General features: G+C 40.3%; 1 protein-coding gene across 1 annotated transcript in view; it reads left to right on the top strand.

Annotated features, from left to right (window-relative positions):
* dtwd2 (DTW domain containing 2) overlaps nucleotides 1–27,549 on the top strand; it is a 140,228-nt gene extending 112,679 nt beyond the window's left edge. The window contains exons 5-6 of the mRNA XM_072281436.1: nucleotides 20,133–20,261; nucleotides 24,820–27,549. Of these exons, the coding sequence (XP_072137537.1) occupies nucleotides 20,133–20,261; nucleotides 24,820–24,981 (291 nt within the window). The 3' untranslated portion in view covers nucleotides 24,982–27,549. The remainder of the gene's footprint in view (nucleotides 1–20,132; nucleotides 20,262–24,819) is intronic.
* Nucleotides 27,550–27,774: the final 225 nt, after the last annotated feature.

The following is a 27,774-nucleotide window of genomic DNA, read 5'->3' as shown; positions in this document are numbered from 1 at the left end:
AGCTATGATTCTAGCAGCTGTACTTAACCAGGTCATGTGTGAGGTAGACTTTATCCTCTGAAAACTTGTTTTTTTTTGAACTCACGCTTTTAATACTTGGAAGTGTAAGCATGGGAAAATCCATCACGGGGAATCAGGATCATAGAGCACTGAACTCTCATTCTGATTCATTAGAGTGGTTTACTACAAGAGGACTTGATCCTGAATTCAGAAGAAAAGTATTTTAGCTTTTAATTATTTAATATAAGCATGGTATAACTTTAAGATGGATTGCTCAAGGGTACAATAGTCACTTCATATTGATAAATTTACAAGGGATTGTTAACAATCATTACTAGCCTTTGGGATTAGTTTATTATACAGTGTTGGTCATTCTGTTTATAGATATTCCAATATTCCCAAATTAAAGCATTTTTCTATATTATAATACAATATATAGAGAGAACTTTAGTTATTTTTACAACCGTATTTTTAATAAGAGTGATCTCTCTGTGACCTTCCTCAAGCTTTGGTATGTTATGAGGCTATAGAAAAACAACATATAAATTCTTGGCTGGTTGTTCTAACTATTATATTCTTCATGAGGTTTTAGTTCTCTCTTCAAGTTGTTCAGTTTGCAAAAGCCTGCAAAAATATTCATTCCAATACCTTTGGTCCTCTCATCCTGAATATAAACAGCTACTCTATGCCACATTTGCATGCTGCTATACAGTATTGGTTATACAACTTGTAGTGATCTAATTTAATGAAACTCTAAGCTAATCAAGGATAATGTGGAATAAGACCCAGAACTGATCTCTTCCAGGGCACCCATTTCTATGAAAGATCAGTGAACAGTAATCAGAATTTCAAAGCGTCATCTCTGACTTAATTATCTTCACCACAACTGCATTGGCATGTATTACTTCATAGTACCTCAGGAGAAAATCTTCAGACGCTGGAAATCTGAGCAACACCCATGAAATACTGGGGGAACTCAGCAGCCAGGATGCAGCATCTAGGAAAAGAGTGCAGTTGACATTTTGGGCTGAAACCCTCATCTAGGGAAAGAGTACAGTCGATGTTTCGGGCTGAAACTCTTCGGCAGTAACTGCCTGACCAACCAGTACAGCATGGGATAAAATAGTTGCATTTTTCTGGTAATATCTGTGGATGTTTAACTACAATCAAAGAATATGTTTATCTTCAAAGATCAAAGATTAGCTTTATTTGTAACACATACATTGAAATGTCAAAACATAGAGTGAAATGCGTCGGTGACCAACACAGCACAACTGTGTGCTGTGGGCAGCCCACAAGTGTTGTCATGGCACCAATGTAGCTTGCCCACCACTTACTAACCCTAACCTGCACGTTTTTGTAACATGGGAGGAAAACAGGGCACCCTGGAAGAAAGCCACATGGCCATGGGAAAAACGTACAAAGTCCTTACATACTATGGCAGGAATTGAACCCCAATCGCTGATCACTGCTGCTAACTACTATGCCACTGTGCCGCCCTCTAATAACTAAATAAGTGGATACAACTCATGTCATGTAGCACCGAGTCATTTACAGAAAGCTTGATTGCATATTCATGAATTGACTTTGGCCAGGATTAGCAAGGAGAGAAAGTCAGGCCTTTCCTGATGACTGTCTGCCAGCCCTTTAATCTCCACCCACTTTGGGAAAAGTGTTTGTGTAGATACCAGGAAGAAGTCAGAGTAAGTTGTGACTTCTGCTGCAGTTAATTAAGTTGTTCTATTTGCTTATGTAGACACTAATGGCCAGTAGCTGAAATGGAGAAAAGTTGCTTTCCATGGTACTCTGTCCAGTATGAGTAGTAGCTGTCAGAAAAGTCATTGATTTACATTCAGCAAGCAACTCCAATTGTATTTTTACTGCAGAGCATCAAGGTGGTTTGGAGAAATGAAATATTGTAACTTTTCCTCTACCACATGAAAACCAGAAATAAATGTCCCTTATATTTGGTCTCTGCACTTGATTTTATCAATTACTGATTATCTGTTTGAGATTACACAAGTACGTAGTGCTCACTGGCTGAAGGCAGTAGATTTTGTTGGTGTGGTGGTCCAGGTAATAGAGATACTGCCTCAAGGCTACAGTGACACAAGTTCAATTCTGATCTCCGGTACTATCTGTGGGGAGTTGACACAGTCTCCCCGTGGTCTTGTACATTTCTTTTGGGTGCTTCAGTTTTCTCCCATACCCCAAATACATACTTGCTAGGTTAATTGGCCACTGTAAATTTCCCCTGATGTGGGTGGGTGGCAAAATGTGGAGTCGTCGATGGGAAAATGAAGTTGGGGGGGGGGATGGAATTGATCTGAGAGCCAGAATGGACTTCCAGAAAATAGGGTCACATCTACATATTTCCATCTGTTTCCATCAGTTGCTTTATTTTATTTATTGCAATTGACTCTAAATTGGTTCAAACTGGTGTAATTCTTGTGGTAGTCAGAGCACAGATAAATCAAACATTTTGCTAAGAATTCGACTACACCTCAAGATAGATTTAATCACCAGTGAGATACTCTACTTTTGAAATTCACAGTCTCTTAAAATTATTTTTTTTTTTGGATTAAGAAGGCAAAAAATATATGTATCTTAATTTTGTAAGAAACTGATTTCTTTATATTAATGTAACATAATTGTTAGGCACTAGACTAGCCATTGATTAAAAATGTTCTTTATCATGACAAACCTACTTTCAGTGACAGTTATCACTCTTAAATACAACAAAAATATCTTGTAATACCTGATTGCTGATTGCGTCCGCAGTGGAGATCCTTGACGTCTAATATTCCGTAGTTTTGAGGAAAAAGACTTGGTTTAGTTGCACTCTTGATAGTCATGTACTTATGATTTAACTGAAATGAGATTTTGAGATTATAGTAGCAGAGGTAGAGGGGAAATGATTTGCAGTGTTCAGATATGTGCTTTAAATGGTATTGCCTTGAATTGCCAGGGTTCTGGATCTCTTAAGAGGTTGCTACAGTGGTGGTTTTCTGATACCTGTCAACGGTGATGGTAGGAACAGACCAGATAATATTGTGGGGTTGGGGTAGATGAATCCAGTTTCCTTAGTTTAGCAACACTTTTCTTTAGAAATGACTAAAAAATCTATGCAACCATTACATTTTCATTTTCATTTTCTGCAATTGCAATTGCCTCCAAACTGGATACACACCTGCTCAAATTTATCTTCAAGTTTGCTTTAAAATACTGTTCGAAAGTACATGAGAAAAATTAGCTTGAAGTTGATGCCTATTTTTGGGCATAACTTGGACTGGACAGGCCCTGAAAACAAAAATTTTGATCCTACGTCAGTTGTAAAACCCAAATTTACAATTTATATATAACTGGATAAGCCTTGTACCCCAAACATTGGGTTTCAATGACCATTCCTGAGGGCAGACCTTAAAAAAAATAGCTGAAGGTAATTAAAACAAAATAATTTTTCACTTTTACTTTTTGGGATATCCGAGGAAATCTACCTCTCAGAACTACAGAAATATCCAAATCTGTTGTTAGCATGCTTGATGCTCTGCCTTGAATAACATTCTTTCTCTCTGAAGCATGACTATCTCACTGATTCTGCATGGGAGCTGGCCAGCATCCAGTCTTCTCTGACTAGTGAGAATCAAATCATGCTGAATTTGACTTAGACTAGTAAAGGAAGCTATTACTCCATGTTGCTCAAATTTCTCCCACACACTCCCTCATGGACAGAAACTAAATTCTATTCAGAAACTGAATGGAAGGTTTTCTGTTCAATCATAATCAAAACCAGTCATTATTGAGTAGTGACTACCAGCTACTTCATGGAAATGGGATACCTCTCTTTCTTGATATCAAACATGTAAAAAAGAATTCTGTAAACACAAAGTCCTGAAGAAGGATCTCGGCCCAAAACATCGACTGTTTGTTCTTTTCCATGGATGCTGCCTGACCTGCTGAGCTCCCCCAGCTTTTTGTGTCTTCCTTTGGATTTCCAGCATCTGCAGAATGTCTTGAGTTTATGTAAACACAAAGCCTCTTTCTATAACTTGAACTCAACTTGACAGTGACGTTTGTCCTCTTAACATTTGCACTAATTATTTTACGAAGTGTTCAGATCAATATTGTTAGAAAATGAAGAGAAGCAGTCAGTATAAAAGCTAACTGCTAGTAACGTATTCTTGGAAAGCATCCAGATTGAACACGTTTAAACCTCAGGATCAGTACTAACAAATGTATTCACATGAGTCCCACCACTCTTTTTATTCAAGTTAGTTACCCCTCAACCAACATCAGATTATAGAGACATTTGCCATTGCCATGTGTTTGATCTTGCACTTTGCAATTTGACTTTCAGTGTCCATCATTGTAAGTATAATACTGTATGTCATAATACTGTATGACTTCTGAAGTACTTCATTAGCTGAGAATCATTGCATTTTCTTAGATTTTGAAAAGCAGTAGATATATACAGGCAACACACATCAAAGTTGCTGGTGAACGCAGCAGGCCAGGCAGCATCTCTAGGAAGAGGTGCAGTCGACGTTTCAGGCCGAGACCCTTCGTCAGGACTAACTGAAGGAAGAGTGAGTAAGGGACTTGAAAGTTGGAGGGGGAGGGGGAGATCCAAAATGATAGGAGAAGACAGGAGGGGGAGGGATGGAGCCAAGAGCTGGACAGGTGATTGGCAAAGGGTATACGAGAGGATCATGGGACAGGAGGTCCGGGGAGAAAGACAAGGGGGGGGGACCCAGAGGATGGGCAAGAGGTATATTCAGAGGAACAGAGGGAGAAAAAGGAGAGTGAGAGAAAGAATGTGTGTATAAAAATAAGTAACAGATGGGGTACGAGGGGGAGGTGGGGCATTAGCGGAAGTTAGAGAAGTTGATGTTCATGCCATCAGGTTGGAGGCTACCCAGACGGAATATAAGGTGTTGTTCCTCCAACCTGAGTGTGGCTTCATCTTTGCAATAGAGGAGGCCATGGATAGACATGTCAGAATGGGAATGGAATGTGGAATTAAAATGTGTGGCCACTGGGAGATCCTGCTTTCTCTGGCGGACGGAGCGTAGGTGTTCAGCAAAGCGGTCTCCCAGTCTGCATTGAGTCTCGCCAATATATAAAAGGCCACGTCGGGAGCACCGGACGCAGTATATCACCCCAGCCGACTCACAGGTGAAGTGTTGCCTCACCTGGAAGGACTGTTTGGGGCCCTGAATGGTGGTAAGGAAGGAAGTGTAAGGGCATGTGTAGCACTTGTTCCGCTTACACGGATAAGTGCCAGGAGGGAGATCAGTGGGGAGGGATGGGGGGGACGAATGGACAAGGGAGTCACGTTTTTTGTTTGCATTTTTAGATATATATGGACTCTTTTTCTCCAGTGGAAGAGAGGGTAGAGATGGTATAGGAGGGAATCACAGGGCGTGGGGCATATCTCATTAAAAGCATGCTATTCAGTGATGGGGCAGAGGAGTGAGTGAGGAGCTATGTGCCAGATTGTAAGGAGCTGTAAACTTAAAGGAGTTTGGTTGTTGAAAGAGTTCATAAGAACACTTGCACGTAATGCATTTCTCATGTTCACAGGATCTCCAAGGTTTTTTTAAAGCCAATTATATTCTTTGAAGTCTAGTATAAAGTTGGCAAGCCATGTTGCAGCGGCATAAAATTTTGTTTAGACTTCATTTGGAGTATTGTATGCAGTTCCGGTCACCCCGTTGTCGTAAGGGTGTGGAGGATTGGAGAGAGTGCTGAAGCAGTTCACTGTGATGTTGTCTGGATTAGAGAGTTTAACAGGTATAAGGAGAGATTGAACAAACTCCTATTGTTTAATCTAAAGCATCAGAGACTAGGGAGAGGAAGTGGCCTAATAGAAGTACATTGGATTCTGGTTAATTGGGATACATTGGAACAAGGACATTTTGGCCTAATTAAGCTGCTAGCCTAATTAACCAAAGTTTCATAGTACTATAAAAAACTGTGTATTAGTTCCTAATACAGAGTTATCATTTGCTGTGTTCCTTTTATTGACTAAATGAACAAAATCAGCACGGACACGTAGTGCAGATAATGGACTGCCTTCATACAATGTTTTAGATGATTGCGTTATCTAAATCTACACTTTCATTGTAACTTTCAAGATGATTGTAGATACCTTCATAATTCCTAACTCATTGAAGTAGTAAAATCATTTCAATTTCACTCCTAGCCATTTCTGGCACCTCCAAGCCTGAATGCCTGAAACCATGGTGAGTGAAATAGTTCGGAATTGTCTTACTGCTTTTTGAACACAAACAAATGCAACTGACGTTATTTAAAACTGTTCGCTCTGAGCACAGAGAAGCGTCTAACGGTACCACAAGGGCTCGCGGTTGGCACTAGTTACAAACTATTCAGCAGTAGTCCCCTGCACCAGTTAAGCAGCACAGTGTCCCAAATAAACAATGGGAAACCTGGCTATTTTCTTGACTTAGGTTTTGTTTTTTAAGAATTGTCCCAAATAAACAGTGGATTAACCAATGACCCAGTTAACCGGAATCCACTATATATAAAAGTATGAAAGTCATAGATAGGGTGGTAATGTCAAATACTAGTGATGTACTGTAAACTTAAGGTGAGAAAGGGAAAGTGCATGAGGAGTTGTAGAAGGTAAGTTTTGTTTTTTACACAGAGTGTGGTTAGCGCCTGGAATATGATGCGCGGGGTGGTAATAAAAGTAGATATGACAGCATTGTTTAAAACACAATCAGACAGACACATGAAAAGCCAGGGAATAATCAGGATCAGAATCAGGTTTATTATCATCAGCATGTGACGTGAAATTTGTTAACTTAGCGGCAGCAGTTCAATGTAATGCATAATCTAGCAGAGAAAAAAAAAAAATAATAAATAAATCAATTATGGTATATGTATAGTTAATAGATTTTTTAAAAACTTGCAAAAACAGAAATACTGTATATTTAAAAAAAAGTGAGGTAGTGCCCAAAGATTCAATGTCCATTTCAGAATCGGATGGCAGAGGGGAAGAAGCTGTTCCTGAATCGCCTAGTGTGTGCCTTCAGGCTTCTGTACCTCCTGGCTGATGGTAACAGTGAGAATAGGGCATGCCCTGGGTACTGGAGGTCCTTAATAATGGATGCTGCCTTTCTGAGACACTGCTCCCTGAAGATGGCCTGGATACTTTGTAGGCTAGTACCCAAGATGGAGCTGACTAGATTTACAACCTTCTGCAGCTTCTTTCGGTCCTGTGCAGTAGCCCCTCCATACCAGATGCAGCCTGTCAGAATGCTCTCCACTGTACAACTATAGAAGTTTTTGAGTGTATTTGTTGACATGTCTAATCTCTTCAAATTCCGAATGAAGTATAGCCGCTGTCCTGCCTTCTTTATGACTACATCAATATATTGGGACCAAGTTACATCCTCAGAGATCTTGACTCCCAGGAAATTGAAGCTGCTCACTCTCTCCACTTCTGATCCCTCTATGAGGATTGGTATGTGTTCCTTCGTCTTACCCTTCCTGAAGTCCTCAATCAATTCTTTTATCTTACTGACGCTGAGTGCCAGGTTGTTGCTGCGGCACCACTCCACTAGTTGGCATATCTCACTCCTGTATGCCCTCTTGATTCTATCAACAGTGGTTGTACCATCAGCAAATTTATAGATGGTATTTGTGCTATGCCTAGCCACACAGTTATGTATATGTGGAGAGAGCAGTGGGCTAAGCACACATCCCTGAGGAATACAGACCAATGCAGGGGGATGCAATTAGTTATATTGCAATCCTGGTTGGCACGTCATTGATGGGCTGAGGAGACTACCTCTGTGCTATTTTCTTTGTTCTAGTCACTAAGTGTACAGGTAGTTTTGAAAAAGAACCTCTGGGTGATGACTCAACAACACCAAACCCACTTCTATCCTAATATGACTGCAGGGTTAAAGATACAATCCCAAATGGATTTTTGATCACCTAGATGCTGGATTTTTTGACCAAATTATTTAATATTCTTTGGATATGAAATAATATTTTGATATTTTGCACTTCATCTTTGCCTCTTTCTTATGCCTTGTTGCTATAAATTGAATATTATGACAAGTTAAGTCTGCCAGCAAACTGTTAACAGTGGGCTTCATGCTGAATTTTGAATTTCATATCTAAGGCATTTTTCATAAACTACTGCATTTGAAGTAACATAATTGGGATGAGTAAGTAAAGTTTTAAATTTTGCATTGCTTTGAGTTTTCTCTAATTAACTTGGAATGAGATCTCAAAATTATCCAACTTTTACACCAAGGAATTAAACTGCTTGAATTAAAATTTTAATGTTATTTAAAGTAATGCCCATTTGTGCTTTCCTGAATAAGTATTTTCTGCTTCACATGGCTTAACAAATAGACAGTTCAGAGCTGGGATTTCTGCTCATTTATTCTTGACTTTTTTTCTGATATGGTAGTTTAAGTAAAACTTCCTGAAAGAAGCAGACATATACTGTAGGTCTTTGTATTCCCCTTGAGAATTGCAGCTTTACTTTGAAGATCAGGCATCAAGCTGGCTTCATCTCTAACCCTTTCCCCAGTAGCGCAAATCAGAGGCCTATTTACAATGCGGTTATTTTTGGGAGCGCCGTGGGGCTCCAATTTAGGCATTTCTAAAACCCATTAATAAAGCATCAAACTGTTGGTAATATTTAAAAAGAAAACAATTTCTAAAGTATTAACCTTTGTGGAATTGGGGAAAAAAGATACTTCAAAATCAACTTTATGATTTAAAATGTGTTAATGTTAATGTTCAGCATCAGCAGTGAATTCTTTTGAGGTACTTGTTTATTTTCTTCTTCTCTCAATGCCTCTCAATTTAAAAAAATAGTGTTTTTCATCCAAGAGCTAAATAATTTGGAAAATGCAGCTAATTAGTTTCTCTCTTCTACTCCTCGACCCATGTCCTCCTCCCATATTCCACTCTTTAACTAAATATTCTAGCAATGCATTATCTCTTCTTGTTAATTATTTAAGGAATACTGCAGTATAAAAAAATAATGTTTTTTTTTTAAATGTGGGTATTTTGAAAATATGAACAACATTAGGATTCTCTGAAGAACTTAAGCTGTGTATTCTGCAGTAAAATTATTCCCTCAGCATTGACTTTAGTGTCCAGATATTTTATAAAAGATCCTATTTGTTCAAAGTACATGTATTATCAGAGTTATGTATACCTTATTTGACAGAAGAAGTGTGAAATGTTAAATGCTACAAGATTTATGTTGCTGTCTACCTGGAAGATAAATAAGTAAAAGTCATTGTTGTCCATTAGTACTGGGTCTATTTCATTAGTTGTATTTAGATGTATTCAAGTGTCTGCAGATGTCAACACTTCATTTCTCATTGAGAAAGCAAAATAATGTGGAAGTTTCAGAGTCTGGAAGAAAGAGGGGCTACTTGAAGTGAATTAGTTGTTTAATTTTTTACAATACTTACCCAGTTATTGTGCCATCTGTCAGTCCAGATTTTTAAACTGCAGTTTTTTCGCATTGATAACAAGTAGGTATGTTTAAAAATAATAAAAAAAAACTTAAGACTGAAATATTGTTCCTAAGCTCTTCAAAGTTAACTTGTGGTTCATTGATTTGTTATTAGAGAACTACATTCTTCATTTTAGGTTGGAATGAAGTGCTGTAAAATGTAACAAATTACTATGATACTAATAAAAAACCTCCAAGAACTGTATCTCTGGACAAAGTAATGAAGTACAGGATCTTTGCATTCTCCTTTCAGAAGCAAAGCAAAGCCATGTGACAAGCCTGCCTACATATTGTCCATATGATCTCTGAGCGAACCAGCCTGTTATGATTGCTTTGAGGTCTCCCTTCAAGGAGCTGGCTGACCTCTCTGTCAAGCACATTGGATTTATACTATAAGGATTTGCTTTGTCTTGATGTGGCCATGAAGCAGAACCAATTCCTGTGTATTATATACAGGACAAAGCTTTTAAGTTTAATATGCCATGTTGCTTCATGGCTCAGATCCAGACATTGATGGAACCTACTTAATCTGTGAAATCTTATCAAGAATGTATAATGAAACTATGAAAATCAGCAGTTATTCCCATGCCTACTGCTTCACTGCAGTGACCCTTGTTATTACATATTTTCTGTAATTAAGTGGATACTTGCAAAGAGCTGAGCTTTAAAAGGTACAGTAAATGGAATGATTGAACTTGATAATAAAGGCACCATCTCCATGCTTCAGAAGAAGATTTGTATACATCATAGAGGCGTCAGGCAAATCCACATGTTTCATGCATACTTAACAGTGATAATTCCCCAGAAATAAATGCAGTGATTTTCTTGGAATGAAAATTGGTTGACAGATACGAAACAGAATCGAAATATGTAGATATTTTTCCAATGGCAAACAGTGTGCTGCAGGGATTAATACTTGAGCCCTCCAGCTATTCACAATATGTATAAATGATCTGGATGAGAGAATCAAGTGCAACATTAACAGCATGAAGCTAGGCAGAGTTGGAAGAAGGCAAAGAGGCTTCAAGGCAAATTAGTCAAGTGAATCGACAAAAGCAGGGTATATACAGTATATTGTGAATAACTGAAATTATATGCTTTCGTTAAGAAGAGCAAAGGCAAAGTATTAGTCAGTGGTGACATATTGAGAAATGTTGATAAACAAAATGTTTTTTTTATATGTCCTTGTACACCAGTCACTGAAAGCAAACATGCAGGTTCACCAGGCAGTTAGGAAAGGAGATAGTCTGCCAGCCTACATTGCCAGAAAATTTGAGTACTAGATCAAATATAACCTTCAGGGCCTTGGTGCGACCACATCTGGAGTATCATGTGCTGGTTTGATCTCGTTGATAAAAAAGATATACTTACCATAAAATGAGTGCAACAAAGGGTCACAGGCTGATTCTAGTGCGCATGCGCCTGTCGTGCATGCAGCCTGGTACAGCCGTTCCGAACTATTCTTACTTTCTTCTTCTTACTTTTTAATTTACGTTATTTTTTGTATTTTTTTTCTCACGGTAACACGTCGAAGCTGCACTCTCTCTAACATGCTGGTAGAGAGAGTTTTATTTGGGTTTTCTTTAGCGCTGGAAATGGTTACATCCCAACACGCGGGACAGAAGCAAGGTCGCATTGTGTATTCCACGGAACAGCAAATACCGGCCGGCTTAGTGAACAGCGCGGCGGACACCCCTACTGAAATCCGGAGGAAAACACACAGGGGGATCACAAAGCCGAGGAAGGAGGACCGGGTCGAGACAACGGAGTCTTTTGGAGAAGAGGAGTTTGGTGGGTAATACCATTCCGGCTGACCGGAAGTGCACTGACAGCAGTAAACATATAGGAGTTGGGTGCTTACTGTTCTGGCTAACAACGGATGGTGCAATCCGGAGTATATTACGATTGAGGAACGTGTTTGCAGACTGGATATTGAACTTTTTACTGTTGGACTTTGGCCACATTCCACCGTGATACAACACTTGGCGGCACGGGAGGTTGTTCCTGCCTGTGGTCATCGAACGTGCAGCTCCTCCCGTGGAGGGTCAGACACCCTGAGCCAATAGACTGGTCCTGGACTTATTTTCCATCTGGCATAGTTTGCATTTTGGTGTTTGATTGTTGGGGTTTTTGTATTGCTATATTTACGCTCTATTCTTGGTTGGTGCGGCTGTAACGAAACTAAATTTCCCTCGGGATTAATAAAGTATATCTATCTATCTATCTATTCTTGGATATTGGGTGTTGTGTGGGAGGAGAGACTGGATCAAATAGGCCCCCTTTACACTAGTATTCAGGAAAATTAAAACACATCTTACTGAAATGTACAAAATTCCGACAAGGATCGGTGTCTGATGCAAGGAGGATGTTTTATATCACAGCAGGTTTTAAGAGCAGGAGTCACAGTGTAAGGGTTGAAATAGTTAGCACTCAGATTAGGCAAAATGTCTTCACTCAGAGGCTAACAGATTCATGGAAGCCAAATCATTGAAAGTATTGAAGAAAGCGATAGATTTCTAGACTCCAAAATGCATCAAAGGATTTGAGGAGAAATTGGATTATGGTATTGAGGTTGAGAATCAGTACTGATCATATGACATGGCAGAGCAGGCTTTTGTACCTCATGTGATTAAAAAAAACTTATAGTGTTCAGTAGTTTTGCTAACAATGGAGCATTAGAAAGTGGAACATGAACTAGACAATGTAGTGAACTCTTGATTTGACACAAGTTGTTGTCCATTAATTTTAATACAAAAAGAGTTACTTTCCTACCCGGATGATTCTCTTACTCTTATAAAAAGAATTGCTGGATTTACACAGCTAATGTGAGTGAATTTCTTCACATGACAAAGGGCTGTTAATATATGCGAGATGGCCCCGACAGTGATGTGATTTGTGATCTGATGTGCCATCCAGTCTTGGAAGCCAGAAAAGGGAACAGCGAAGCTCTGACTCTCCCAGGTAATAATAAATTCCTGGAGTTAATTTAATTTTGTAATTTTATTTTCATCCATTTTAATTCTGAATTTGCTTTTACTTATTTCACTTTTTTTCTATTTCTCCTTAATATAATCTAATTCACCCCATTTCTTTCCCCTTTGTTCATACTGTTCTCTCTTTAAATGAATTAAGAAGATAGACCGTTGGATCTGACATTCACATGAGGGCCTAGATGTCTATTGATGTCACTTCACTATCATCAATTTGCATTTTTAATAAACTGTGGCTCAAAAATAAAATGATCTGAGAGATGTTAATTATTCAAAAAATTCAGTTCATGGTACTGTTTAGAAGATGCATCTATCCAGTGAATTCCTCACCAGTGTTGTACATAATTAATGACTTCTGTTGATGGAACCTGTGCAGCTCTGTTATTCTGTTGACAGGAATTTATATTGGCTGAGATTAGTTTTCTAATAACTTATCCATTTTATCATTTTTAAATTTAAAAAATCACAATAACAAGCTATAACAATTACTTCAATCTTGCTATTTATTATCAGTCCCTGAAACTACAATCATGACATTAAATTTTACAAAAATGTAAATGTGTTATCTAGTTTGCTGATGTGGCCTCTTAAAATAAAACCCACCCTCATGCATTTGAAATAGATGAGTTGTAACTGGATCGTTTCAGCATTGCTGCAGCTTTCAACAAGGTTCCATTTCTCGAGGTTTACGGAAACAAATGTATAAATTAGGGGTGCAGAGAAAAATAGGAGATTTTAAAGTATTTATTGGCATTTATATACTTTCTGTTAACACAAGTATTTTAATAAACAGATTGAATGTTTCCCTGTGCATTGAACCAAAACTAGGCATCAATTGTTATCCAAGATTTTCAAAATTCTTTGTGTAAAGATTTGCATTTCTCCAATAGGGATTAAGACTGTTAATCACTTTTTTTTTGTTATGCAGTGATTTCTGATTAGCATAATTGATTTGTGTAGAACTGAGACTGATTCCTTACTCAGTCTTCAGAGCTGAAACGAATCATATAAGTTAATGAATTGTTACAGCAATAGTCAAAACTTGTGTATCTGATTTATTACTGCTGTAAATGTAAATATATTTCTAAATTGGTAACTTGGAAGATAACACAACAAGCAAAAAATACACAAAAGCACAACAATCTCTCTCTCACTCACTCTTACTCCCTCTCGCTCTCTCACACACAGACATTAAATGGCAATCTCCTGCCAAGGAGATCCCCTGTCCTTGATTCCCTCCAGAATAAGTTCTGGAAACATCTGCCTTGTGAGTTATTGGGCAGAAATTCCATTCCCTATACAACTGACCTGAAACTCCTGGTGCTGTTGGTGTCCAGAGAACCATTTGTGCAGCTTCCACCTTTGACAAGATTAGTTGCAACACACATCAAAGTTGCTGGTGAACGCAGCAGGCCAGGCAGCATCTGTAGGAAGAGGTGCAGTTGACGTTTCAGGCCGAGACCCTTCGTCAGGACTAACTGAAGGAAGAGTGAGTGAGGGATTTGAAAGTTGGAGGGGGTGGGGGGGGATCCAAAATGATAGGCGAAGACAGGAGGGGGAGAGATAGAGCCAAGAGCTGGACAGGTGATAGGCAAAAGGGGATACGAGAGGATCATGGGACAGGAGGTCCGGGAAGAAAGACAAGGAGGGCGGGGGACCCAGAGGATGGGCAAGAGGTATATTCAGAGGGACAGAGGGAGAAAAAGGAGAGTGAGAGAAAGAATGTGTGCATAAAAATAAGTAACAGATGGGGTACAAGGGGGAGGTGGGGCCTTAGCGGAAGTTAGAGAAGTCGATGTTCATGCCATCTGGTTGGAGGCTACCCAGACGGAATATAAGGTGTTGTTCTTCCAACCTAAATGTGGCTTCATCTTTACAGTAGAGGAGGCCGTGGATAGACATGTCAGAATGGGAATGGGATGTGGAATTAAAATATGTGGCCACTGGGAGATCCTGCTTTCTCTGGCGGACAGAGCGTAGATGTTCAGCAAAGCGGTCTCCCAGTCTGCGTCGAGTCTCGCCAATATATAAAAGGCCACATTGGGAGCACCGGACGCAGTATATCACCCCAGTCGACTCACAGGTGAAGTGTTGCCTCACCTGGAAGGACTATGTTCCGTGCCTATTCTGGTATCTGTCCTCCACTTTTCCTTCGCTACATCGACGACTGCATTGGCGCTGCTTCCTGCACGCATGCAGAACTCGTTGACTTTATTAACTTTGCCTCCAACTTTCACCCTGCCCTCAAGTTTACCTGGTCCATTTCTGACACCTCCCTCCCCTTTCTAGATCTTTCTGTCTCTGTCTCTGGAGACAGCTTATCCAATGATGTCTACTATAAGCCTACTGACTCTCACAGCTATCTGGACTATTCCTCTTCTCACCCTGTCTCTTGCAAAAACGCCATCCCCTTCTCGCAATTCCTCCGTCTCTGCCGCATCTGCTCTCAGGATGAGGCTTTTCATTCTAGGACGAGGGAGATGTCTTCCTTTTTTAAAGAAAGGGGCTTCCCTTCCTCCACTATCAACTCTGCTCTTAAACGCATCTCCCCCATTTCATGTACATCTGCTCTCACTCCATCCTCCCGCCATCCCACTAGGAATAGGGTTCCCCTGGCCCTCACCTACCACCCCACCAGCCTCCGGGTCCAACATATTATTCTCCGTAACTTCCGCCACCTCCAACGGGATCCCACCACTAAGCACATCTTTCCCTCCCCCCCCTCTCTCTGCATTCCGCAGGGATCGCTCCCTACGCAACTCCCTTGTCCATTCGTCCCCCCCATCCCTCCCCACTGATCTCCCTCCTGGCACTTATCCGTGTAAGCGGAACAAGTGCTACACATGCCCTTACACTTCCTCCCTTACCACCATTCAGGGCCCCAAACAGTCCTTCCAGGTGAGGCAACACTTCACCTATGAGTCGACTGGGGTGATATACTGCGTCCGGTGCTCCCGATGTGGCCTTTTATATATTGGCGAGACCCGACGCAGACTGGGAGACCGCTTTGCTGAACATCTACGCTCTGTCCGCCAGAGAAAGCAGGATCTCCCAGTAGCCACACATTTTAATTCCACATCCCATTCCCATTCTGACATGTCTATCCACGGCCTCCTCTACTGTAAAGATGAAGCCACACTCAGGTTGGAGGAACAACACCTTATATTCCGTCTGGGTAGCCTTCAACCTGATGGCATGAACATCGACTTCTCTAACTTCCTCTAAGGCCCCACCTCCCCCTTGTACCCCATCTGTTACTTATTTTTATGCACACATTCTTTCTCTCACTCTCCTTTTTCTCCCTCTGTCCCTCTGAACATACCTCTTGCCCATCCTCTGGGTCCCCCACCCCCTTGTCTTCCTTCCCGGACCTCCTGTCCCATGATCCCCTCGTATACCCTTTTGCCTATCACCTGTCCAGCTCTTGGCTCCATCCCTCCCCCTTCTGTCTTCTCCTATCATTTTGGATCTCCCCCTCCCCCTCCAACTTTCAAATCCCTTACTCACTCTTCCTTCAGTTAGTCCTGACGAAGGGTCTCGGCCTGAAACGTCGACTGTACCTCTTCCTGGAGATGCTGCCTGGCCTGCTGCGTTCACCAGCAACTTTGATGTGTGTTGCTTGAATTTCCAGCATCTGCAGAATTCCTGTTGTTTAAGATTAGTTGCAGTTTGCTGGAAATAAGGTTCTCCTGTGTGGAAGACTCTTAGATTTTAAACTCAGGTTACTTTCAGAATCTTTGCAATCTTTTGTAACACTTTAGAAAGCGTCACTCTGGAGGGAATGAATAAGAGTTTCCACAAATTATGCTTGTTTTTCACGGCTTGAAGAAGGTACAGTACAGCTATTAATGGGCATCATTTATAAGATTTAGTTTTTTATTTCCTTTTAATTTAAAACAGGTTACTCACAGGTGATGGATAAGAAATGTGAGAAAAATACTTCTTATTTACTTCAGTCCTGAAGGAGGGTCTCGGCCCAAAACGTCAGCTGTTTATTCATTTCCATAGATGCTGCCTGACCTCTTGAGTTGCTCCAGCATTTTGTGTGTTTTGCTTTGGATTGCCAGAATCTTCAGGATTTCTCATGTTTGTTATTTACAATGGCCAATTTTCTCCAGCAAGTTACCACTGAAGTAAATACCAACAAGTTATCACATAAATAAATACAGGGTTTTTTTATTGAAGAGATTATTTTAAAAAGATCTTTTTAAAATGCTGTTCTATTGCATTAGTTCATTGCAGACTTTGCATCCCATTATCAACACTTCACGAAATGAATGCATTTTTGAGTGCAGAATGCTGTTGGTGTTCGAAGTGGAAATTCAAGCCTATTTAAACACCTAAAATTAGATGTGTCTGTGAGAGCGAGGGGGGTTCAATTTAACAAAAATGGACAATTTGATGTAGACTGAGGATGGCAGAAGATTCAGTTAATAAGCATGACTTGGCAGAAAGCCAGAGTGTTTTGTGACATACATTTACAATATTTCCATGACTGGAAATCCCCATGGAATCTATAAACAGACAGCTCTTAAGCTGTCACTTTGAATTACTGCCACTTTATCCGTTCTTTCCAGAAAATTATTATTTATTTATGTCTTAATGACAGTATGTTTGTACTGTATAGGTGTTTTTTTTATAGTGTTGTGGGTATATCTAAAAGGCCAAGGCTATTTGACAGATTAATTTTCGTGGAAATTGGATTTTAATTTCGTTGTGAAAGTACCCCAACTACTGTAGAATCTAAAATGTTTATGTGAAACAGAAGTATCATTGATGCTCCTTGTACTCTTCCCGTGGGATATTTCATTTTGCAGATGAAATGAGAGCAGAGCCCCAGATACAGATTTGTGAGATAAAGCCAAAGTATTTGCAACCATCTTCACCCTTCTTGCTGGATGCTCCATTTGAGCCTCCTGCTGAGACACAACAGATGCCAGTTTTCTGCAATTTGTTTCACGCCTTATGACATTAAGAGACGCCTGAGAGCTTTTGTTTTGGAAATGGTTCTGGGACCATAACACAGGAGATTCTGCAGATGCTGGAAGTCCAGAGCAACACACACAAAATGCTGGAGGAAATCAACAGGTCAGGCAGCATCTCTGAAAAGGAATCGTCTCGACGTTTCGGGCTGAGATTCTTCATCATCACCCTTCTTCACTTTTGTTTCTATCCAGACTGTTTCATTACCACTACCACAATCGCATACATCCAACAGAGTGAACACTTCTAAATAAAAGAGCTGCAGATGCTGGAAATCTGAAATTCAGGCAGAACCTCAGTAAATTGGGCAGCATCTGTGGAAAGAGAAGAAGAGCTAACACTTCATGTTAGAGACCTTTCAGCAGAAGTGGGAAAGTGTAAAATTATCAGTGATTCAGCTGATAGAGCTGCTGCTTCACAGTTCCAGCAACTCAGGTTCAATCCTGATCTCCGATGCTATCTGTTTGTAGTCCGTACTTTCTTTGTGTGACTGCATACATTTCCCCTGGAAGTTCCAATTTCATCCACGTGTTGGTGGTATAATTGTAAATTTCCCCCGGTTTTTAGGTTACTTACTACGTCGACTCAGGCCTAGGGGGCCGGCGTCGGGCACGATGACAGACTCTCCACTTCTCTCTCTCCCTCATCAGTGTGTTCAGTTCATCTACATCAGCCGCGCCACTGTCTTCTAGGAGCGTGTTGACCATAGTCTTGGGAGGGCGCCCAGAGTTCATCTCCCATGCTTGAGCTCCCATATGATGACTAGGCTGGCAGGTAGCTCGGGGTGGCGTTGACAGTGCCCTGCTAGTTGCAGTCTTCTCGCCTCGATTTTAGTGGTGAGCATTTTTAGTGGTTGTTATAGAGCTCGACATTCGTCATGTGCTGTTGCCAACTCATGTCAAGAGCCATCCAGAGCATTCGTGTATAGCAACCATCTAGAGACTTTCGCATAGTCTTGGTGAGTGTCCACGTCTCGCATCCGTACGTGAGAATGGACTCTATGACTGCTATGAAAATCCTCTTTTTAAGCCCTCTGGTCAGGTTCGACTTCCAGATTTCCCTCATGTCGTTCATAGCCCTCCACGCCAGCGCCTTCCGTATCTTTTTTAGGGCTTTAGGTTGGTGGGGAGTTAACAAGAATGAGGGGAGAATAAAAGTAAATGGATTGCTGATGGATGTTGCAGACCTGGTTGGCTGAATGGCCTGTTTCTATATTGTGTGACTCAGTGATAATCTGGCCCAGTACCATCCCATCAGCTCTTTCATAAAGATCAGCAGTACGATGGAAGGTGTCACTAACAGTGGTACTTACTGAAAGACTCACTGATGTACAATTGGTTCATTCTGCCCTCTTCCCCGTACCAGACCAACTCCATAGATCTACTCACCATATATTTTTCTTACTATATATTTTTTTAACTTTCTTTTGAACACCTCAGTGAAACCTACCACCACCAATTCTCTGTTTAGTTTTATGCCTATGAGTTCTAGTTCTTGAGTTTGCCACCAGCAGAAACATCCTCCTGTCCACTCTATTCTAATTGCTCGATATTTTATATACTTTCATCAAATGTTCTCTCAGCCTTTTCTAAAGTAAACAGTCCAAACCTCTTTAATCCATCTTCATGACTGTAGTCTCTTATATAAGGAACCATCCTCATAAATCTCTACTGGACTCTCTCTAATGTCTCATATGCTTCTTATCGTGAGGAACAATGCTCAACTTGAGACCAGGCCTGTGTTTTATAAAGACTCAGCATGACTTTCCTCTTTTAATATTCTGTATTTCTATTGATAAAGTCCAGAATTGGGTATACCTTACAAGCCACTGTCTCAGCCAGCCCTGCCACTTTCAATGACTTGTGACTTGGGACCTCTACTCAGGCGCCTCCTTTAAAACAATGTCCCTTATTTTATATTGCCACTGCTCATTCTTCCTACCAAAATACAGTAACTCATATTTCTTCACATTAAACCTCATCTGACTTGGTTCACCCATTCCACCCGGCAGTTTATGTTTTGTCTGTACAGTTCCCAATGCTGTCAAGTTTTCTGTCATTGACAAACTTAGAAATTGTGACATGCACCCTGTCTAGGTAATTAACTTGCATTAAATAAAACAACAGCCACAACACCAATTGCTGGGAAATAGCACTATATAACTCACTCCAGAAAACCATTCACAGTGGCCTGCTGTTGCCTGTTTCTGACAATTTGTGCCAAGCTTGTGCAGCTCCAGTGATTCTTCCCACTAACGCAAGTATGGGAGTAGAGAACAGTATCACTCTCTCTCTCTGGTTTTCATTGGTATTTGTTTCATCATATTCCTTAGCCATAATCATCCGGTGACGGAGTCTAGTGAAGGGATCACAATTGGTTAGAAACTTAGCTAAAGCGACCACAAAAATACCATGGTAACAAGAGGTCAAAGACTGGGTATTCTGTGGCAGGTGAATTCCCCTTGGCCTTGTATTTGCCTTGCTCTCTGTGGATCATTGTCAAATATGTCAAATATTTGTTTGATAATACCCTCACCAAGTGTCTTGCAATGTTTTATTATGCCAAAGATAGTCACACATTCAGGAGATTGGATTATGAAATTACTGGCTTTGAAATAATAATTAGTTTTTTCATTCTGTTTTTAGGTTCAGCTGAAAACCAGTTTATCAAGCCAGTACATAATTCGAACTCAGCCAAACAATACATGTCTCTCTACACTGGAATGTGCAGCCTTTGCTCTCTCCATTGTAGAAAAGGACCACTACATTCATGAGGTAAGTAGTTTCCAAGAATCAATTTCACACAAGTTGTGTGCAGTAGAATTATATTGAAAGGAATGTGAACCTATTGACAAGGCTCTCTTATTACATCAAAAGTCTAAGTAAATGAGGGTTGTTTGAGTTTATGAAATAGCACTCTGGTTGCAAACCGTTTCATGAACACCAACATGAACAAATCCACCCAATTCATTGTCGCTTTACAAGTTAACCCAAGGAAGACAAAAACTAACTGACCATGTCATCTCAGACAAAGCCTTGTCATAATGTTACTGCAAGAATGTTGTTTGCTTGGATTTTCAGAAGGCCTTTGACAAGGCGTCACACATGAGGCTGTTTAACAAGATGGTATTACAAGGAGGTCACTAACATTGACAGAAGATTGGCTGACTGGCAGGAGGCAAAGAGTGGGAATAAAGAGGCCCTTTTCTGGTTGGCTGCCAGTAACTTGTGGTGTGCTGCAGGGACTGCTTCTTTTCATGTAATATGTCTGTGATTTGGATAATGGAAATTGAAGGCTTTGTGGCCACGCCTGCAGGCAATACGAAGATAGGTGGAGGGCCAGGTAGTGTTGAGGAAGCAGGAAGACTACAGAAGGACTTGGTTAGATTTGCAAAATGGGCAAAGAAATGGCAGATAGTGTAGGGAAGTGTATGGTCATACATTTTGGTAGAAGGAATAAAGGAATAGACTATTTTCTAAAGGGGGAGAAAATCCAAAAACCGGAGGTGCAAAGGAACTTGGAGTCCTTGTACAGGATTCCCTAAAGACTAACTTACAGATTAAGTCAGTGGTAAGGAAGGCAAATGCAATTTTAGCATTCATTTCGAGAGTACGAGAATATAAGATCAAGGATGAGATGCTGAGGCATTAGTCAGACTACACTTGGAACATTGTGAGCAGTTTTGGGCCCCTTTTCCAAGAAAAGATGTGCTGGCATTGGAGAGGGTCCATTGGAGGATCAGAAGAATGATCCCAGGAATGAAAGGGTGATCATATGAGGAGCATTTAATGGTTCTGGGCCCGTACTGCTTGGAGTTTCGAAGAATGAGGGGGGGATCTCATTGAAACCTATTGAATTGAAAGGTCTGGATAGAGTGGATGTGGAGAGTATGTTTCCAATAGTGGGAGAGTTTGGGACCAGAAGGCATGGCCTTAGAATTGAGAGAAGTCTATTTAGAACACAAATGAGGGAAAATTTCTTTAGACTGAGGCCGGTGAATCTGGAATTCATTGTGACAGCCGATTGTGCAGGCTAAGTCACTGGGTATATTTAAGGCAGAGGTTGATAAGTTCTTGATTGGTCAGGGCATCAAAGGTTACAGGGAGAAGGCTGGTGAATGAGGTTGGGAGGGATGTTGGACCAGCCATGATGGAGTGGTGGAGCAGACTCAATGGGTTGAATGATCTAATTCTGCTCCAACGTCTTATGGTCTAAGTGACTGGAGAAGTCACACTGTTTCAAGGATGCATCTTTCCATTGAGTAACTTCCTCCCATGACTGTGTTCAGAGTGGTATCGGGCATAAAAATAATATACATTTTCTAGAGTAAGCCAAGAGCTGTGTCCCACATCAGTGTGGAATACAAAGTGATTGATTGTGACTGTGTGACAATTCCAAGAAAAAATTCAGGGATCTGCACCAATATAGATCTCTTCTCTGATCTTGCTAAAACCTTTGACTTTGTTCTTCAGTTGCGAAAGTGGAACATTCCACTCACTTTTGATTGTCCACTGAAATTTGTCTCCATCTTACATTTGCTCCATGTTTCTAGCTGACTGGTTTACAACGGAACTAATCTCAGCAAGACTAGAGTTAGACAAAACCTCATAATTGCCCCAATACTGATCCTCTTGCCGCAATATCATATCTCCAACATATTTCCAGGGGACATGGAGCTAATGTTCAGAATTAATCAGAACTGTTCAACTCACAGCAACTTCATCCCAGAGCTAAAGTCATTCAGTCGTCATTTGGAAAGCGAAATTTACTAGAAAGATAAACAAACCAAAATCAATTTCCTCTCCCAAGATGACATCTTTTGCATTGAGGCTCTAATCACCATAATGCTGGGGTGGCTGCTTTACTTGCGTACCATACTCATGAAGAAGTGTGATTTTAAATAGCTTGATTTTACAGAAAATAGGCTGTGAAAGCTGCTGGTTCTGAGAGGCATAATAAATCTGCCATGATGGAACGGCAGGGCAGACTCAATAGGCTGAATGGCCTAATTTGGCTCCTTTGTTTTATGGTCTAATCCTTTCTTATCTTTATGCTCTAGTCATTTTGAAATAAAGCCCTGCTTCTCATGTGCCATCCCAGCTATTAGCTTTTATACTGTACATGAACATAACTTTTATATTTTAGGTGCAAATACACATCATTTTGTATTAGATTCTCACTTCTGAGAAATATTCTGTTGTATATTGTCCCCAACAAAATGAATTATCGCTATGATCATTTTGCCCTCATTTCACCTATCTTTATTTCTTTCAATAATCATTGCTTCCACTTCACTTTCCCAGCTGCCTTTAATTCATCAGTAAACTTGCCAGATTACTCTTTGTTCTTTCATCTAAGTCATGAAGATAAATTGTAAATAGCTGAGGCTATAATATTGATCCTTGTGGTTTCATATTGGTAAATGTCTGTCAAGCTGGAAATGATCCATTTATTTCTGTTCCTCGTGTTTCACCTATTAACCAATCCTGTATCCATGATAATATATTGTCCCAACCACATTTCTTTATTTTTCTTTTAAGCTTTCATGTAACATCTTACAAATTATCTTTCAGAAAACCAGGTCCTTTATGCTGATAGTGTTATTTACATCTTCAAATAGCTTTAAGATTTGTCATTAATACAGTCCTTTCCCTCTTCTACCAATCACCTCCCACTTTCCTACTTCATCTCCTCTCTCCTATCCACCTGTCTTCCCCTTCACTTGCTTTTACCTATCACCCCCATCTTTTTATTGTGATTTCTCTCTTCTTTTCCATTCCTGATGAAACTGTCGGCCCAAAATAATGACTGTTTATTCCCCTCCATAGATGTTGACTGACCTGCTGGCTTTCTCCGGCATTTTCTATGTGTTTCTCAAGATACCCAGCATATGTAGATACCCTTGTGTTTCAGATTGTCAAACTCCTTTTTCCTTTCATAAAACCATGTTATAATTTTCCATATTCCTTAATACTGAATTTGAAAATTAGTTTGGCATAACATCATGGGCCAAAGGACCTGGTCCTGTGATTTAAAGTTCTTTGTTCTATTTATATGACAATTAATCAGATTAACTGTTCTTTAGTTCCCATCTTTTGTCTGACTGCTTTTCATTTCCTTGAATCTAATCTGGCCAGTGGGTAGATGGGAAGCTGCATTATCAGAACTCCTTTGGCACTTCCACTTTGACCAACATCGCAAAAGAAGGATTGGTATGAACGGTTCGAATGGTTCAATTTAATATCAGAGAATGTATACAGTATACAACCTGAAATCCCTACTCTTCGGAGGATACCTACGAAACAAGAAACCCCAAAGAATAAATGATAGCCATATCAAAACCCGAAAGTTCCCACTTTCTCCTCCCACGCGCAGGCAGCAGAGGAAGCATCGACCCACCTCTTCCCCCCCTCCCACTTGCACCAACCCCCCACCCACCATGCAAGCATAAACAAAAGCCCCCAAAGAGACCCTGATATAGAATCCATCAAATACTACCGTCCATAACCCAGCAGCTCAGTATCTCAGACAGGCTCTCCGTCCCCAGCAAGGGAGAGAGAGGTCGCTCCTGCAAAAACGAGAGCAGAGACCAGTAGCTCACTGTTCTGATGTTACAATCTTCCATTGTCGCTTCTCCAAGCCCCCTGACTTGGGGACCAACAGGCTGTTGCCCTCCAACATGTGTGTGTGTGTGTGTGTGTGTGTGTGTGTGTGTGAGAGAGAGAGAGAGATATTTTACTCGAGTGAGTGGCCTTTTTCCGGCAGCAGCACACACCACCTGCTGTCTCAATGTTTCAGTCCCACACAGCGCCTCAGTCGGCAAGGAATCAGGTTGTCTACTGGGCCGCCCCCCAAAGGCACATGCCTTCCTGGCCGATCCTGGATATATCGAACAGCCAGGCTGCACAGGTGGTGTGAAAACCCACTACTTGCGGAGAACCATAGATCATGGGATCCGACAGTATTTTTTAATAAATTACTGTAAAGGTTATAATTTTATGCCATGCACTTGCAACTGCACACTTGAAATTTAATAATTCTTTGGTTCCAATACTGCCTTATACACTGGAAATATTCAAACCAGTAAATTATTTGTCCAACTTATGGTTTATGCAGTAATGCTCCAAGCGAAGTGACTGCCGTATTTATCAGTGAGCACACTTGAATGGTCAAGAGCTTTAAGACTTGCAAGACTTATTTCTTGTTTTCCTGTCTACTTAATCAAGGAGAACATAATTTCTACCTTAACAGTTGCTATCTTAGAGATATTAAAATATTGATGTTAGAATATTAAGATGAAATTCAGGTGATTGTGTTGTTTTAAATTAACAGGTCATTCTGCGACCTCTTCGGGCATTGTGCTCATTCCAGCTTCAACATGGAGCTCAAGTCCATCACAGTAAGGAACATCTGATTAAGAATGGGTTGTATACAAAACCAATGCCAAAGAATAAGCGTAAACTTAAGAGAATGGAACGTCTGGTCAAAGACTAGAACAGGAGTATAATTTTAGTATGACATTATTTTTCGAAGCAGAGATTCTCTGACTCATGGTCTTCTATCTCCGGATCTCTGGATTTTCATTTCAACTGGTCATCAGTTTCCTTAAGTTGAATTCCTGGCTAGCTTCTATTTCTATTATGAGTCTTAACAAATTCACTTAGGACATATTTCCTCAGGGTTCCTTCTGTTGTACTTCCATAATTTAGGTGCAAATGTTCATCAGAAATCTTATTTAGTTAGTTTCCTTCTGAAATTGGGCCATTGTAATGCTGCTGCAATTGGAGAAAATTCACCTCCTCAATATTTGGTTAATTACTTTGTCTTTTAATGGTATTCTGCAATATTCAGGACAGATCAATGTATTAATGCAGCAAATTTTTCTTTAGTTTTGTTGGATGTTTCCATGAGAATAGATTATTTCATTGCAGTCTCTGATTTTAGTCTAGGCTACTAAAGCTGTCCTGAAGTTGCCAGATGGGACAGTACCAGAATCTTGAGTATTTTTTCCATTCTTAAGGCTTAGGTCTAGAAACATTTTAAAATTTTTTCCACCTCTCCCCTGCACTCTGCTCCAATTCCCCTCCTGTCAGATGTCCTCTACATAAGTAGATGCTTCAGGAGGATGAAGAGTGGAAATCTTGGATATACTCCAGCAAACACATACTCTTGGATTATAGTGGTTGTCCATCATATCTAACGATGACAGGAAACCTGTGTGGAGAGTTTTTAAAGTAGAAGAGCCATTGTACTGGGGCAGTTCCACCTCAGAATTCCAGGTCCAGTGGGACGAGTAGTCATCACAAGTGGAGTCTTTCCTGGTTGCAGTGGATGACCATGACTTCTGTGCCTCGTCATGCCCTTCGCTCTCTGCATTGTGTTGCAGGCCGTTGAATCGCACTGTAGACCTCATCCACCAAATCCGCCTGAAATGACTTCACATGCTGGGACAGACATGTCTCTACTTCACCAGGGTATGGGCTACCCTCACCTGCTTTAGCTTGCCCGTTGGAGCCGTGCACTGGTGTGTGGCTGCTGTCACATTCAGACAGCTACTTGGAGCAACGGGTGAGAGCCGAGTGTCCGGTGAGGAGCACAGTTGCATTAGCTGCCTCAGATTGGACACAACAAGCCCTTTCACCAGAGGTGCTACCCATACACCCCAATTCCAGAGTATATAATGTTGTATTGGTTACATAGGCCTTCTTAGCACATAACTCTAGTTGAGTACATTATGTAGCTGTGGCATTAGGTGTTTAAATTGATCTCCTAACTCAGAACTTTTGTTAATTAGAATTAAAAGTAAATGTCTGTGTCATTAAAATTCAAAAGAGTAGGTCTGTGAGTAGTTAGCTCACAAAATTCTACAGGTATCTAGAGCATCATAAGACATAGGAGTAGAACCAGGCCATTTGGCCCATCGAGTTTCTACTGCCATTTCATTATGGCTGATTCATTTTTCCTCTCAGCCCCAATCTCCTGCCTCCTCCCCATATCCCTTCATACCCTGACCAGTCAAGAATCTATCAACCCCTGCCTTAAATATACCTACAGACTTGGCCTCCCCAGCTGCCTGTGGCAAGAATTCCACAGATTCACCACTCTCTGGCTAAAGATCGTGTCAGGTTGAAATGTGTGAGAAACCTGTAGATGGGGAAGCCACCTTTATTTTTGCCTGATCTGATTTAAGTGGGAATATATGAGATTACATTTTATATTAGATAGAGAACTTGAATCAGCTCCTACAGTTCTTAATGAGACTTTGATGTCAGTTTTGAACAATTTGACTGGTTTGAACAGAAAGTGGGTGGGAAAGAATTCTGTAAAACAAAACTTATGTGCATTTACACCACTGCCTTTCATCAATTCTTTATCTGTATGTGGTGACACCTGTGTATAATTAACAATCATTTTCAATGCATTGGAGCAAATAAGAACTCAGCAGAACAAGCAGCATCTGAGGAGGTAAAGGGATGGTGTCAATACACTGTTAAGTTAGTGGAGTATGTAAAAGGTCCACCGCGAAAAGAGTCAGTAGCAGAGCAGTCAATGTCCAAACAACAAACTTAAGTAATTATTTGACCAAAAATTAGATAATTGTGTGATTATGTATAATATGAGCAGAGTTTGTAGCTATAGTTACCATGTACTTACTTACTGATCCCAAGCTTGCTTACTATGAGATATTTCAGGACTGGTAAAACACAAGGAAAAGTTAAATTTTCCAGGCTAGTGAATTAGCAACTGCCCCGAGAGCTAATGTGGGAAGGAGTCTAAGATGAGAAGTTCTTATTATGAAACAAGTCAGCTGCAAAACAAGGGTATCCCTTGAAGAAAAAAAGGATGGAAAATGAATTACAAATACCGTTTGTTTACTTGATCACCACACCTGTGTAGGATTTTTTAAAAATATCTGCTCAATTTATAAGTTGGTATGCTTAAAGAAATACATCATATGAAAATGGAAAATGCAGATTTCATTACATCTTTTACTTAGTAATGAATGTAGAGACAGGTTTACTATGAATTACCACTTTTGTATCTGTTTTCAATAAAATGTTGCTGGAAAAAAACATCTCTAGATGACTTTTGACTGTTCATTTGTAAATAATATGTATTGCTTTTTACTTCTGTGATCATTTGTTGATCCTAAACCTTACTATTTCCCAGAGATTAACATTGGTAGAAGAGAAATCTCAAGACTCTACTGCCAATCAAGGAAAGCAAGTAGAATGAGCGACACATGAAGAATAAAAATGTCCATGTTGTGTTTGTTTTTGTGTTAAC

This window comes from Mobula birostris, chromosome 17, assembly GCF_030028105.1.
Source record: "Mobula birostris isolate sMobBir1 chromosome 17, sMobBir1.hap1, whole genome shotgun sequence".
NCBI lineage: Eukaryota > Metazoa > Chordata > Chondrichthyes > Myliobatiformes > Myliobatidae > Mobula > Mobula birostris.
The sequence above is the reverse complement of the archived record's forward strand: the minus strand, read 5'-3'. Positions and strand labels throughout refer to the sequence as shown.